The sequence below is a fragment of the Salmo salar genome, chromosome ssa21, assembly GCF_905237065.1.
Source record: "Salmo salar chromosome ssa21, Ssal_v3.1, whole genome shotgun sequence".
Classification (NCBI taxonomy): Eukaryota; Metazoa; Chordata; class Actinopteri; order Salmoniformes; family Salmonidae; genus Salmo; species Salmo salar.
The window spans coordinates 49,437,707-49,454,317 of record NC_059462.1 but is presented as its reverse complement, the minus strand read 5'-3'; the positions used below and the strand labels follow the sequence as shown (position 1 = coordinate 49,454,317).

General features: G+C 41.7%; 1 protein-coding gene across 1 annotated transcript; it reads right to left on the bottom strand.

The window, feature by feature from the left end:
* Window positions 1–14,588: 14,588 nt before the first annotated feature.
* On the bottom strand, window positions 14,589–16,158 carry LOC106582432 (trace amine-associated receptor 13c-like). The gene has a single exon (XM_014165539.2). The coding sequence runs from the start codon at window positions 16,068–16,070 to the stop codon at window positions 15,108–15,110; it is 963 nt and encodes a 320-aa protein (XP_014021014.1). The 5' UTR covers window positions 16,071–16,158; the 3' UTR covers window positions 14,589–15,107.
* Window positions 16,159–16,611: the final 453 nt, after the last annotated feature.

Here is a 16,611-nt window from a genome sequence, read left to right as displayed (position 1 = left end):
ACTTTAAGTTTCTCACATCAGAGGGTCCTGTTATTGGCTGTATGCAAGGCTCTGGAATAATGAGGTCCAAAACTCCAAGGAATTCTACCAATTAAAGGTGTTAGATACACACAAACGCTTTACTCCAGGGACCAAATAAGGCCGCAATAGAGCATACACATTCAAAGTGAACCTGATCTGAAACTCGCTATCCTGCATGGAAAAGAAACATCTTAATCAATAGTCCAAGAGGAAAGTTCCTCTTGGTCTGAGGGTGACACTGACTTTGAAGTACCAGGCAGGGCTATGTCATTGTGAGAGCATGAGTCTGACTCACCTCTGCTACACATTTGACATTTCAGGCATTTAGCAGATGGGGGAGGGTCGATTTCTGAGGAGTGATTTCCGTTTAGCCACTCTACCATAAAGGCCTGATTGGTGGAGTGCTGCAGAGATGGTTGTCCTTTTTGAAGGTTCTCCCATCTCCACAGAGAAATTCTGGAGCTCTGTCAGGCTTACTTTTGGGTTCTTGGTCACGTCCCTGGCCAAGGCCCTTCTCCCCTGATTGCTCAGTTTGGCCGGCCGGCCAGCTCTAGGAAGAGGTCTTGGTGGTTCAAAACAAATTTAAGCATGATAGAGGCATCTGTGTTCTTGGGAACCTTCTGTGCTGCAGAAATGTTTTGGTACCGTTCCGCAGATCGGTGCCTTGACACAATCCTGTCTCAGAGCTCTACGGAAAATTCCTTCGACCTCATCGCTTGGTTTTTGCTCTGACATGCACAGTAAATAAGGACATTCAGTTTTTTAGCAAACATTTTTTTAAACCTGTTTTCACTTTTTCATTATGGGGTATTGTGTGTAGATTGAGGAGGAAAAACATAAATACATTTTTTTTTGGAATAGGCTTGTACCGTAGCAAAATCTGGCAAAAGGGAAGGGATTTTTTTACACATACTTAACCCTTTTTTGCATTATCACATAACTACCTCCAAACTTCCATTCATTTTTTAAACCGGTACCGGTTGCCTTCAGATGAGTCCCATGACACTTGTGGGGATAGTAGAGCAAAATGGAGAACACCATGAGGTTCATGAGAATCTTCCCTTTTCACATTAGCTTGTAGCCCAAATGGTTTGGACGCTACAATCGGAATCGCACTGCACACTGCCCTAACCCATCTGGACAAGAGGAATACCAATGTAAGAATGCTGTTCATCGATTACAGCTCAGCATTTAACACCATAGTACCCTCCAAACTCATCATTAAGCTCGAGACCCTGTGTCTCGACCACGCCCTGTGCAGCTGAGTCCTGGCCTTCCTGACGGGCAGCCCCGAGGTGGTGAGGGTAGGTAACAACATCTCCACCCCGCTGATCCTCAACACTGGGGCCCCACAAGGGTGCATTCTCAGCCCTCTCCTGTACTCCCTGTTCACCCACGACTGCGTGGCCTTGCACGACTCCAAATCAATCATCAAGTTTGCAGACGACACTACAGTGGTAGGCTTGATTACCAACAACGACGAGACGGCCTACAGGGAGGAGGTGAGGGCCCTCGGAGTGCGGTGTCAGGAAAATAACCTCACACTCAATGTCAACAAAACAAAGGAGATGATCGTGGACTTCAGGAAACAGCAGAGGGAGCAGCCCCCATCCACATTGACGGGACAGTAGTGGAGAGGGTGCAAAGTTTTAAGTTCCTCGGCGTACACATCACGGAAAAACTGAAATGGTCCACCCACACAGACAGCTTGGTGAAGAAGGCGCAGCAGTGCCTCTTCAACCTCAGGAGGCTGAAGAAATTCGGCTTGTCACCAAAAACACTCACAAACTTTCACAGATGCACAATCGAGTCGGGCTGTATCACCGCCTGGTACGGCAACTTCTCTGCCCATAACCGTAATGCTCTCCAGAGGGTAGTGAGGTCTGCACAACGCATCACCGGGGGCACACTACCTGCCCTCCAGGACACCCACATCAACTGATGTCACAGGAAGGCCAAAAAGATCATCAAGGACAACAACCACCCGAGCCACTGCCTGTTCACCCCGCTATCATCCAGAAGACGAGGTCAGTACAGGTGCATCAAAGCGGGGACCGAGAGACTGAAAAACAGCTTCTATTTTAAGGCCATCAGACTGTTTAACAGCCATCACTAACATTGAGTGGCTGCTGCCAACATACTGACTCAACTCTAGCCACTTCAATAATTAAACATTTATGCAATGAATGTATCACTAGCCACTTTAAACAATGGCACTTTATATAATGTTTACATACCCTACATTACTCATCTCATGTATGTACGGTACTCTATACCATCTACTGCAACTTGCCTATGCCGTTCGGCCATCACTCATTCATATATTTGTACATATTCTTATTCATTCCTTTACACTTGTGTGTATAAGGTAGTTGTTGTGAAATTGTTAGGTTAGATTACTTGTTAGGTATTACTGCATGGTCGGAACTAGAAGCACAAGCATTTCGCTACACTCGCATTAACATCTACTAACCATGTGTATGTGACAAATAAAATTTGATATTATTTGAAACAGAAGTTGGCACATCGACGGTACCAACTTCACACGAGTCCCGTGGGGCTTGTGGGGGTCGAGAGCAAAACGGACATAGAGTGGTAATATTAATTTGAAGGCCAAACCGTCTGGACGCTACAGATTTTTTTGTGAGAAGATTTTTGTGATGTCTCATGGTCTGCCAAACATTGCTGTAGATCGGCCACCCTCCACCTCAGCTGTTGAAGACCGCCATAGGCGGATGCGGTGGATTGAAACGCAGCCCATGCAGACATATCTAGATTAAACTGACCGATTTTGATAGGGATTTTTTTATTATGTTTCTTAGATTTTTGCACCGGTGCTACACTAGACTCTAGGGGATTTAAATCAAGATATTCATGATGATGTAGCTTTTCAGACAACACCTCCCCTAACCTCACTCAAGTCTCAAACCTACACCCCTCTCTTTTTATTTATTTATTTTATCTTTATTTAAATTTCACAAATACAGAACTGAAATTGCGTTTTTTATATGGCCTTTCTCAGTTAGAACATCCTGATTTCATTGGGCATGGTCCAGGATCAACACAGCTAAAGAATGATCCAGGATCAACACTGATATATGTCCATCCAGAATCAACACTGATATGACGATCTCAGATCAACACAGATATAATATGATCCAGGATCAATATAGACACATCTTACATGCTAAATGCTTGTTTCACAAAAGCAGCACTAATTTCACGACCTGATTCAGGCCTTTTCAAGTTGTTTACTCAAAATAGACAGTTTGCTTTTTGAGATGTTACAACCTTCATACTGTAACCCTAATTAGTAGCATTTTATAATAACATATTATTTATCACTTAGTAACGAATGTGTCAATAACTAGCTCACTAGTTATCATTGATTCATAAACGTTTGAATAACTACCTTACTAACATTTACAAATGTGGGTGTAATGATGAATAAATGAATAAACTATTTACTAATCTATTATAAATGCTTTTTTAAAAGGTGTTATTAGAAATTTTTACCTAATCTCTATATGTGACTCATTTCAGGAAACTAGGTGTATGTTGCACATCAGGAGAGGCATTTGAATGTAAACATTCATTTTTTATCAAAATGGGTTTCATGGCAGAAATGCCTTCTGGGGGCCTCCTGAGTAGTGCAGCGCTCTAATGCACTGCATCGCAGTGCTAGAAGCATCACTATAGACCTGGGTTCGATCCCAGGCTGTGTCGCAGTCGGCCGTGACCGGGAGACCCGTGAGGCGGCCCACAATTGGCCCAGCGTCGTCCGGGTTATGGGAAGGTTTGGCAGGCCGAGATGTCATTGTCCCATCGCACTTGAGCAACTCCTTGTTGCGGGCCGGGTGCATGCATGAAGATTTTTATTCATTTTTACCCTTATTTTACCAGGTAAGTTGACTGAGAACGCGTTCTCATTAACAGCAACGACCTGGAGAGTAGTTACAGGGGAGAGGAGAGGGGATGAATGATCCAATTGTAAGCTGGGGATGAATAGGTGACCGTGATGATTGGGAATTTAGCCAGGACACCGGGCTTAACACCCCTACTCTTATGATAAGTGCCACGGTATCGATCTTAAGGGGCCACAGAGACTCAGGACACCCATTTAACGTCCCATCCGAAATAATTTTTAATACCAAAGGAAAGGGTGTCTCCTACTGGCCCTCCAACACCACTTCCAGCTGAATCTGGTCTCCCATCCAGGGACCTATCAGGACCAACCCTGCTTAGCTTCAGAAACAAGCCCACAGTGGGATGCAGGGTGGTATGCTGCTGGCAGCGGTCGCCAGTTGTACAGTGTTTCCTCCGACACATTGGTGCGGCTGGCTTCCGGGTTAATCAAACAGTGTGTCAAGAAGCAGTGCGGCTTGGTCAGCATCGTGTTTCGGAGGATGCATGGCTCTCGACCTTTGCCTCTCCCAAGTCCGTACTGGAATTGCAGCGATGGGACAAGACTGTAACTACCAATTGAATATCACAAAATTTGAGAGAAAAGGGGTAAAAAGTACAAACAAATATAAAATAACAAAAAATATACATATATGCTGGAACATGTGAACTTTCCTGTGGCTTAATAACAAACATGTATGCAATCTATAAATATGAAAACAATTGTTAAATTACAAGCTTTGTTGGTTTAGCCACCGAAAAAGACATGAACCTTCCTGCTAGCCATGATTGGATGGGCTGGACATGAGTTCGAATTGGCCAAAAAGAGGCTGTTGTATAAAACACCTGTCTCCGGATTGCATCTTTAAACTAAGGGCAACCATGGCATCCATGACAGAGAGGGAGAAGTGCTCATCCATGTACTATATATGGGTTATAGTCTAGCGCTAGCTAACCTTAACTGGCTGGCTTGCTAGCTAATGTTACATGTATAATCTGTGTAGCAATATTATTTCTATCTCAGAAATCTATTTGCAGTGTTTGTTATAGCGTAATGTTAGCTACCTAGCTAACATTGAACATAGTTGGTTAGTATAAATCCTGTTATGGCTAGGGGTTCCGCTAACGGAACGTTTCGACAACCTCCGGTGAAAGTGCAGAGCGCGAAATTCCCCCCCAAATATTAGAAATATTTAACTTTCATACATTCAGAAGTGCAATACACCAAATTAAAGCTTAACTTCTTGTTAATCTAGCCACCGTGTCAGATTTCAAAAAGGCTTTTACGGCAAAAGCAAACCATGCGATTATCTGAGGACAGCATCCCATCAAACAAACACATGACAATCATATGTCAACCTGCCAGGCGTGACACAAAACTCAGAAATAACGATATAATTCATGCCTTACCTTTGAAGAGCTTCTTCTGTTGGCACTCCAATAGGTCCCATAAACATCACAAATGGTCCTTTTGTTCGATTATTTCCGTCGTTATATCTCCAAAATGTCCATTTATTTGGCGCGTTTCATTCAGAAAAACACCGGTGCCAACTCGCCCAACATGACTACAAAATATCTGATAAGTTACCTGTAAACTTTGTCCAAACATTTCAAGCAACTTTCCTAATCCAACTTTAGATATTTTAAAAGGTAAATAATAGATCAAATTAAAGACGGGATAAACTGCGTTCAATACCGGACGAAAACAAAGTGAAGCACGTTCCAGGTCACACGCACCAAAACAGAGTGCACTAGGCTGGACCCTCATTCTGAATAGCCGTACTTCTTCATTTCTCTAAAGAAAAACATCAACCAATTTCTAAAGACTGTTGACATCTAGTGGAAGCAATAGAAACTGCAACCAAGTGCCACAGAAATCTAGGTTCCCATAGAAACCCAATTGAAAACACAGTGAACTCAAAAACAACAAAAAATCCTGGATGGTTTGTCCTCGGGTTTTTGCCTGCCAAATAAGTTCCGTTATACTCACAGACATTATTTTAACAGTGTTAGAACTTTAGAGTGTTTTCTATCCACACCAGTCTCAATGTCAACAGTGAAGAGGCGACTCCGTGATGCTGGCCATCCAGGCAAAGTTCTTCTGTCCAGCGTCTGTGTTCTTTTGCCCATCTTAATCTTTTATTTGTATTGGACAGTCTGAGATATGGCTTTTTATTTGCAACTCTGCCTAGAAGGCCAGCATCCCGGAGTCGTCTCTTCACTGTTGACGTTGAGACTGGTGTTTTGCAGGTACTATTTAATGAAGCTGCCAGTTGAGGACTTGTGAGGCATCTGTTTCTCAAACTACATTACTCATATCACATGTATATACTGTATTTTATACCATCTATTGCACCTTGCCTATGCCGCTCGGTCATCGCTCATCCATATACTTTTGTGTACGTATTCTCATTCACCCCTTCAGATTTGTGTGTATTAAGTAGTTGTTGGGGAATTGTTAGATTACTTGTTAGATTTTACTGCTCTGTCGGAACTAGAAGCACAAGCATTTCTCTACACTCGCTTTAACATCTGCTAACCATGTGTATGTGACCAATACAATTTGATTTGGTCATGCCGTACATACCTACACTTGCGCTACGGTCACAAGATGCAGGCCTCCTTATTGTCCCTAGAATTTCTAAGCAAACAACTGGAGGCAGGGCTTTCTCCAAAAGAGCATTTATATGGAATGGTCTGCCTATCCATCTTAGCGATGCAGACTCGGCCTTTACTGAAGACTTATCTCTTCAGTAGGTCCTATGATTGAGTGTAGTCTGGACCAGGGGTGTGAAGGTGAATAGCAAGGAACTGGAATGACGAACCACCCTTGCTGTCTCTGCCTGGCAGGCACCCCTCTATCCACTGGGATTCCCTGCCTCTGACTCTGTTACGGGGGCTGTGTCTCTGGCTTACTAGTGCTCTTCCATGCCGTCATAAGGATGGGTCCGTCACGTCATGCCAGGCTTTTTTGCGCAATACTCGACTTGAATGGGTTGATCACTGAGGTGATCTTCCTGTCTGGTCTGGCGCCCCCTCGGGCTTGTGAGGTGGAGGAGATCTTCATGGGCTATACTAAGCCTTGTCTCAGGGTAGTAAGTTGGTGGTCTGTTGATATCCCTCTAGTGGTGTGGGGGCTGTGCTTTGGCAAAGTGGTTCGGGTAATATCCTGCCTGGTTGGCTATGTCCGGGGGTATCTATGCTGCAAAAGTGTATGTGTCGAGGGGCTAGGGTCAGTCTGATATAATTATATTGTGTCCTGTGTGAATTTAAGTATTCTCTCTCTCTCTCTCTCTTTCTCACTCTCGCTCTCTCTCTCTCTTCTCCATCTCTACCGCACCTGCTGTCTCGACCTCTGAATGCTTGGCTATGAAAAGCCAACTGACATTTACTCCTGAGGTGCTGACGTGTTGCACACTCTACAACCACTATGATTATTATTTGACCCAGCTGGTCACCTATGAACTTTTGAACATCTTGAAGAACAATCTGGCCTTAATGGCCATGCATTCTTATGATCTCCACCTGACACAGCCAGAAGATGACAGGCTAACCCTCAGAACCTGCTTCCTATGTAGGTTTCTTCCTAGGTTCCTGTCTTTCTAGGGAGGTTTTCCTATCCACGGGCTTCTACATCTGCACTGGTTGCTGTTTGGGGTTTTAAACTGGATTTCTGTGAAAGCACTTTGACATCTGCTGATGTAAAAAGGGCTTTATACATACATTTGATTGACTGTGCTTCGTGGTAGTGTTTCCATACCTCTTGACATTTCCTCCTGAAGGACAACAGTCTTGATGGGATGCTCCCCTGTCTGTTTGTCTGGCACCTGCCTGACTATTCCCCCCTCTTGTTTTTTGAGCAGGTTCCACTCCTGCAGTAAGGTTTTGATGAGCTGGGGTGCTGCTTGCCATGCTGGGTTGTCCAAAGGCTAGCCCTGGTCTAACAGTGCTCAGACATTTTGAAGGGTCTCGTCGGTCTGTTGCCAAACACTCCAGGGCCATGTGTTTGGGGGGTCCCCCTCAAACGAACACGGTCTGGGGCATCTCTTTGCCTCCTTTCTCTGGAAGCATAGAGAGGATATTGGTGTTGATGTTGTGGCCTTCTGGATGGTACAAGATGTTGAACTGGTAGTTTGCCAATTGTGTGACTCAGCGCTGCTCGACTACCCCAAGGTTGGCTGTACACCGATGGACAAGCGGGTTATTGTCAGTGTAAACAGTGAAATTGGATCCCCACAGGTAAGGGTTAAACTTCTCTATTACCTCCTATTTCAGTCTCAGCAGTTCCAGCTTGTAGTAGCTATAGTTTTGGTAATATCGCTCGGTCGGGATCAAGCTCAGGCTGCCATAGGTGATGACCCTTTCCAGGCCCTCCTGCACTTGAGACAACACAGCCCATAGCCCTCGGAAGCTTGCAAGTGGGTCAGGTAGGTTTGCTAAAGGTTTCTCTTAAGATTATTATTATAATTTATTTTTTATTATTATAATTTTTTTTTAAATGCCTTCCTCTCCATCTTAAATAAGCATGCCCCATTCAATAAATTTAGAACCAGGAACAGATATAGCCCTTGGATCTCTCCAGACCTGACTGCCCTTAACCTCTCTGGGCCAGTGGGACGTTTGCGTCCCACCCTAGTCAACAGCCAGTGGAATCGCGTGGCGCGAAATACAAATACATAAAAAATGCTATAACTTCAATTTCTCAAACATATGACTATTTTACACCATTTGAAAGATAAGAATCTCGTTAATCCAACCACTTTGTCCGATTTCAAAAAAGCTTTACAGCAAAAGCAAAACATTAGATCATGTCAGGAGAGTACCCTGCCAAAAATAATCACACAGCCATTTTCAAAGCAAGCATATATGTCACAAAAACCAAAACCACAGCTAAATGCAGCACTAACCTTTGATGATCTTCATCAGATGACACTCCTAGGACATTATGTTATACAATACATGCATGTTTTGTTCAATCAAGTTCATATTTATATCAAAAACCAGCTTTTTACATTAGCATGTGATGTTCAGAACTAGCATACCCACCGAAAACTTCCGGCGAATTTACTAAATTACTCTTGATAAACCTTGACAAAATACATAACAATTATTTTAAGAATTATAGATACAGAACTCATTTATGCAAACGCTATGTCAGATTTTAAAATAGCTTTTCGGCGAAAGCACATTTTGCAATATTCTGAGTACATAGCTCGGCCATCACAGGCTAGCTAATTTGACACCCACCAAGTTTGGGGCAACCTAAACTCAGAATTACTATTAGAAAAATGTGATTACCTTTGCTGGTCTTCATCAGAATGCACTCCCAGGACTTCTACTTCAACAACAAATGTTGTTTTGGTACCAAATAATCCATAGTTATATCTAAATACCACCGTTTTGTTCGTGCGTTCAGGTCACTATCCGAAGGGTAACCTCCGAGCGCATTTCGTGACAAAAAAAATCAAAATATTCCATTACCGTACTTAGAAGCATGTCAAACGCTGTTTAAAATCCATTTTTATGCTATTTTTCTCGTAAAATAGCGATAATATTCCAACCGGACAACGTTGTACTCATTCAAAGACTGAAAGAAAAAAATGGAGAAGTCTCGTGAACGCGCATCTCAGTCTCACTGTCCCCAGGCAGGCCACTTACAAACTCTGCTGCTGTACTTTGCCCAGAGACAGGAGACGCGTCATTCCGCTTTCTGAACGCTTTAGAGAGCCAATGGAAGCCTTAGAAAGTGTCACGTAACAGCACAGATGCTGTAATGACAATAGAGATGCAACAGAAGGACAACAAATTGTCAGACAGGGCACTTCCTGCATGGAATCTTCTCAGGTTTTGGCCTGCCATATGAGTTCTGTTATACTCACAGACACCATTCAAACAGTTTTAGAAACTTTAGAGTGTTTTCTATCCAAATCTACTAATTATATGCATATTTTAATTTCTGAGCAAGAGTAGTAACCAGTTTAAATCGGGTACGTTTTTTAATTCGGCCGTGAAAATACTGCCCCCTAGCCCCAACAGGTTAACCAACACAAAAACATCCTGTGGCGTTCTGCATTAGCATCGAACAGCCCCCGTGATATGCAACCAATATACACAGGCAGTTAGAAAAGCCAAGGATAGCTTTTTCAAGCAGAAATTTGCTTCCTGCAACACAAACTCAAAAAAGTTCTGGGACACTGTAAAGTCGATGGAGAATAAGAACACCTCCTCCCAGCTACCCACTGCACTGAGGATAGGAAACTCTGTCACCACCGATAAATCCACTATAATTGAGAATTTCAATAAGCATTTTTCTACGGCTAGCCATGCTTTCCACCTGGTTACCCCTACCACGGTCAACAGCACTGCACCCCCCACAGCAGTGCTGTTGGGGGGTGCAGTCAGCAAATCCAGTCAGCTGATGTTCTGAAAGAGCTGCAAAATCTGGACCCCTGCAAATCAGCCGGGCTAGACAATCTGGACCCTTTCTTTCTAAAATTATCTGCTGAAATTGTTGCAACCCCTATTACTAGCCTGTTCAACCTCTCTTTCGTGTCGTCGGAGATTCCCAAAGATTGGAAAGCAGCTGCAGTCATCCCCCTCTTCAATGTGGGGGGACACTCTTGATCCAAACTGCTACAGTCCTATATCTATCCTACCCTGCCTTTCTCTCTGTTACGGGGGCTGTGTCAAAACACGTGTCAAAACACATATTCATGAGAGAGCCATGAACAGTGCCTAGTAATGCCTTATACTGTTAGAAAAATCTGATTTGTTGCTTATCTATGCTTCGTATGCACATTTTGTACTAGTTTGCACTGCTATAGTAAATAGGATGAGAAATAGTACATCGTAGATTTCAGTTTCAAATTTCATATCCTTTGAACAACCTATTCATGAAAAATAATATACTTTTTCTGTTGATAATCTACATATACTCACAATCAATAAGATTCATAACATTTCAGCTGCCTTAATACTGTAATCATTTTTTATCTAATTAGTGTTCAGGGAAAATCCAACTGATTATCTGGTGCACTCTCATTCATTGCTGTCTCACCTGTGAATTTATATTTAATAATGAATTAGTACCATAATTAAGTAATACCATATTCCATGATTAAACAGCTTTCAATACTATAGTGCCCTATAAGCTCATTACAATGCTCACGGTGAAAGAAGGTAACATTACGTCATCAACCCTGATTCTCAACACGGGGGCGCTACAAGGCTGAGTCCTCAGTCCCCTCCTGTATTTCCTGTATACCCACAACTGTGTGATCTCCAACGCCGTCATCAAGTTCGCTGACGACACAACAGCAGTAGCCATGATTACCAACAAGGACGAGACAGCCTACAGGGAGGAGGTAGGCACTCTGAAAGAGTGGTTTCATGTAAAAACCTCTTCCTCAATGTTAACAAAACAAAGGACCTGATTGTGGACTACAGGAGGAACCAGGCTGGACACGTCTCCATCTTCATCAACAGGGCTGTCGTGGAAATGGTCAGTAGGAGCTTCAGATGGTGATACGTGCAGCCGAACGCACCATTGGATGAACACTGCCTGCCCTACAGGACACCTACAACACCAGGTGTCGCAGGGAGGCCAAGAAGATCATCAGGGACCTCGCCACCAAGCCATGCCCTGTTTTTCCTGCTTCAATCACTCAGACGCAACACAGCAGCATCATGGCAAAAACTGGAAGACTGTCTGATAGTTCCGACCCTCAGACAATCAGGCTGCTGAATAGCCACCGCTAGTCAGCAATCTGCTCCTCCTCCCCCCCTGCTACTCCCCCAATGGACATTTTCCCCCCACACCACCAACTGACTTTTACTCTGCCCCCACCCCAACTCTGCCCCCAGAGATACTCTGCCCCCACATCATAGATGTTTTTTATCCTATTTTGTTTTTGTTTTTATGTAACTCGGTCCCCACACCCGCTCAATGGCCATGCTGCTCCCCCTATGGTCACTCCCCCCCACTCCCTCAACAGTTTTTGGACATCTGCCTCCAACCCAATGGACATTTATTTGTTATTTCAATTTCTATTGTTGTTTTTACATTACCATTTTCATTATTTTATTTCACTTATTCCTGCATGTTCAAGCTCAGAGCCTGAGATGTTCACTGTACCCTCCAATCTCCTGCAACCCTGTACATGTGACTATTAAACACAGAATATAAATGAAAATGAAAGTCCCCTAAATTGGGGAATTAACATTTAAGAAGTTAATATGAGATAATTTCAGTAACACGTATTAAGGTGATAATAATCTTGTTTTAACGTGACCATTATTTTCCATTAATGTGGTAATTATCTCATAAAAGTTATAGGAATTTTGTTTGTGTGTGCTTGGCACAACCATACATTCGAGACCAAACAGTTGAAATGTTTCCTGCTAAAGGATTCAGATACAAATTTTGTCTAGTACATATAAAATAAGAACTTCAATTGACAGCACATTTAGTGACAGTTTGAAAATTCCTGGGGGGGGTCCAAAATAGTGGAGGGGGTGTATATATTTTTTTGTTGCTTGGGTGAGGGTTGTGTGGCTTTTAGTGGGCATAGGGGAGGGTAGTATGTTTTTCCCTAGTTTACATTCACAGTTTTGCAGGTTTTTCTACATCATTTGTTCCGTTCTAGACAACTTACCCCGTCTGCTTGCATCAAGGAGTTTAGGTAGGTACTTTCCTTATACACTAGCCTACGCCACAGTCGCCACATGGGTTGTCACTGTCTGCTCTGGGCTGCTCATTTTCATCACACTCACACCTTTGATATTTGCCTCTCTGAAGGCCACAAAACAACATGTTTCATTGCCCATGACAAGTTTTTTTTTATCAGAGTTATTGACTTCACAATAAGCCAGATTCAAGTAACTTCCATGACAGCTTTGTGTTGCTGAAACTTGAAGCAGCAACCATGACACAATCAATCGGGAAGTGGACTATACATAGAGCTGAAAATTAGGCTAATTTGAATCTCTCTCGTCAGGGCAACCTGGCCAACTTCCACCACGGAGAGTGCCCATTGACGTTGAGCGAGAGACTGAACGGCACCAACCACGCCATCCTGCAGACCATTTTTTAAACTGGGGCCTCAGGACTGTTAGGGTTAACTTGAAGGGTGTGGGTGGTAGGTGGAGTAAATTGATGGAAAGTTTGATTTGACATGTTTTGTGTAAAAAAAAATTCATCACTCATAATAAAACCTTTATATTCATTGAGTCTCCTGTAATGAAAAGGCTTTGGTATTATTCAGACAGATAGTCTCTTCTCAGTTTGATACAGACACAGAAAGTTCAGATAGAAATTGACTTTATAGAACAGATATAGTTCTTTCATATAGAATGAGTCAAGTTATCCCTCTCATTTACAGATTGTGAATTTTACTGCCATCCTATGGCCACTGTACATACTGAAAACAATCTCTGCCCACTGGGCACAGACATCAATTCAATGTCTAGTCCATGTTGGTTAAAAAGAAACAACGTTGATTCAACCAGTGTGTGTCCAGTGGGTGTAACACTCTGCAGTAAAACTGTTTTTAAACTTGGCTCTTTCCTCCAGCATTTTGGATATGAAATCTAATGTTTCATATGAGGTGACATCATAGAATGTCACCTTTTATTTGAGGGTATTTTGATACATGTCTGTTTTACCGTTTAGAAATGAAAACACCTTATATATCTAGTCCCCCCATTTGAAGATGTATTTCGACAACTTCACTTGCTTTGTATTAACGGTAGTAACCCTTTAAACGTAATGTTCAGTTAAATTATGTATTTAGATATTTGTTCCCTTACCCTGTAAGCAGTCTATGAACTGCTCTAATGAGTGACTGAAATCCACACTTTGGTTTTGATAGTCACTGCCAACAAACACGAATGCTAGCATTTTCAGACAAAACATGTTACTACTTCAGCACACTACTACAACAGTGTGACTGTTTTGGAATAAAAAAATGCAATATATTTCCTTTAACATCCTCTGTGTTGTGTGCTTATTGTTTAACCATTGATATGTTCTAGGTCATTTTGAGACCTTAAGGAGCATCAGGTAGTACTGGAATGTCTATCACTGGCATGTGCATATTTTTGTGAGAAATTACACTGCTCACTCAAAACATTTATAAAGTATTAAGAAAGTTTGAATAGTCCTCACTTTAGATTAGGGATTGCAAAACAACTTTACTAATGATTATTAAATGGTTTATAAGGACATGTATTAAACATCTTATGAATGATCTTATAAATCATTATTACATACTATGAAAGTTGTTTATAAATGTATGAAGAACTAGCTTACTGAAACAGATGCAGGAGTAATGATAAAGAATTTATGAATAAACTATATACTTTTCCATTATTAAATATTTAGTGTGTTACCCAATCTCTTTATTCATTCTCACTAAACAGCTTCTGGGAGAGCTGCTCTGGTGTGACCCCTGACCTGGCAGCAGTGATGTAGTGAGAGTAGTGGTAGTGAGAGTAGTGGTAGTGTTCATAACCAGTATGTTGAGGTTGAAGTGTCTGCTGTGGTCTCCTGCACTGTTGAGTTGAATCATTAATGCATTTTGTAGTTATTTATACATGTCATAATACCGAGGTGAGTAACATTTAGTAAATGTGTGCTTAATAATAAATGGTGAACAAACTGTAAATTCCTTACAAATGGTTTATTACGGAACATTATAAAGTGGTTCACATAATTGCATATTCTTGCATTTTACCCTCAACTACTTACATACACCATTGAGACAGACTTGGACGTCACCTGATGTCATGCTGTATTGAACATATCAACTTCACTGCACTTGTTAAAGCTGTTGTGTCACCATGTAGCCACTAGAGGGTAATGTTAGACAATATATATAATGATTCATGACTGCCTCAAAATGTACTTTTAGAATGATTACATACTATTTATCATTAAATAACATTGAACAACCACAGGCTTTGGAATTTGGAATATACAACCCAAAATGACTACAGTGTCTTTTATAAAACAAGCTTATGCCTTCTTATGCCGTCTCCAAGTCATTCCAATCCAATCCAGCCAAATCATTGTATCAACACGACATTCATCTATATATTGTCAGTGTATTGTTACGTGAAATAACAATTCTATAACATAACTATGTCAAACCTGTTTTTCAAACTTAGAAATACAAATATAGGTTCTATGAACACCTTAACCTCAGAGTTAAAATATGTTTAGCTGTCACTTTGAACCATGGATAAAAGAAAGCATAAATTATTGGATTAATTAAGGAATTAACAAGTGGCAGAAAGCTGAGGATGAATGATAATAAATTGTCACTTAAAAAAGAAACAAAGAAAAAAGAAAATAGAAATGGAATCCAACAAATGAAATAGTTGAAAACAACAATAGACAGAGTTTTTGCTGCTTTTCTCTCAGACTTATTTGCCTGTACAGTTTTAACACCAGACACACTGGCAGCCTCTTTTGAAAATACCTTTCTGGCCTGTGATCTGGCCACCACAAAGATTTTCATATAAAGTGTTATAATAATAGAGCACGGGACAACCATTGTAAATACAAAGTCAATGATATTACCCCAGGTTATTCCTTCAACAATAAAACATTCATTCAAACACTGACTGGGTACCTGTACATTTACAATGTTTTTTATAATAGCAGCATCATATATGATACAACAACACCAGGTAATGGATATACAACACATTATTCTTGTTATTGTTGATTTAGAGTGGTACAATAAGGGATCACACACAGCAACATAGCGGTCAATAGATATCAAGACCAAACTGCCCAGAGATAAAGAAGTACATAAACAAGTAATGTAGAGAAGAAACGCACAGAAATATTCCCCAAAAACCCAGCACGGTTCAATTATTGCTACAGTCATTACAGGTATCACAATCAGTCCCACCAGGAGATCTGATGCAGCCAGAGAGAGGATGAGCAGGTTGGTTGTAGTGTGGAGCTGCTTGAAGTGAGAGATTGAGATGATCACCAGTATGTTCAAAAATACTGTAACAGCTGAAATCAATGAGAAGAAGATGTACAGTGTTATGTAGATAGATATCGATAGCAAAGCCTTTCTGCAAGAGGAGTTTCTGTCTTTAAAACAGTATTGAACCTCTTCATGTTCCTCCATTTGTAATAAAAAATCTAAATGCTGATGTCCTCCTGCTCCTGCTTGGTCCTGTGCTTGACCCTGTTAGTTCAGCCTTCTGTCAAACTCTGAGCTCTGCCTCTCTATTTATCCCTGAGTTACTGACAGCCACTCCACTCCCCGGAGTCTCTCTGCACACAAAAACATGAAAACATACACAAGTGAGCACAGAATGATGTAATGTATGACAGGATTGTATGTTGATGTGGCCTGTCCTTTAGCCTTCCTGATAGTTAGATATGAGAGAAAGGGACATTTTCTCAAATTCTGAGCATTTTAATGGGGAAAATATATTATGGTTGATGTTTTGGTCACTCAAAGGCTATTTTTCAAGGGAAATAGGATAACTGTGTTAGAGTAACTGTTTTGGGTGATGTCAGTACTCAGTTTGGAACATTATCCACAGCCTCAGGAGACATGACAGCACGTCACATGTCAGCTGGCCAGTGTGTAGTCCTTTAGGTGCCTTTTAGCAAAGTGTGTAGGAAAGCTGACAGTAAGGAAGTTGATGACTGTCACGACT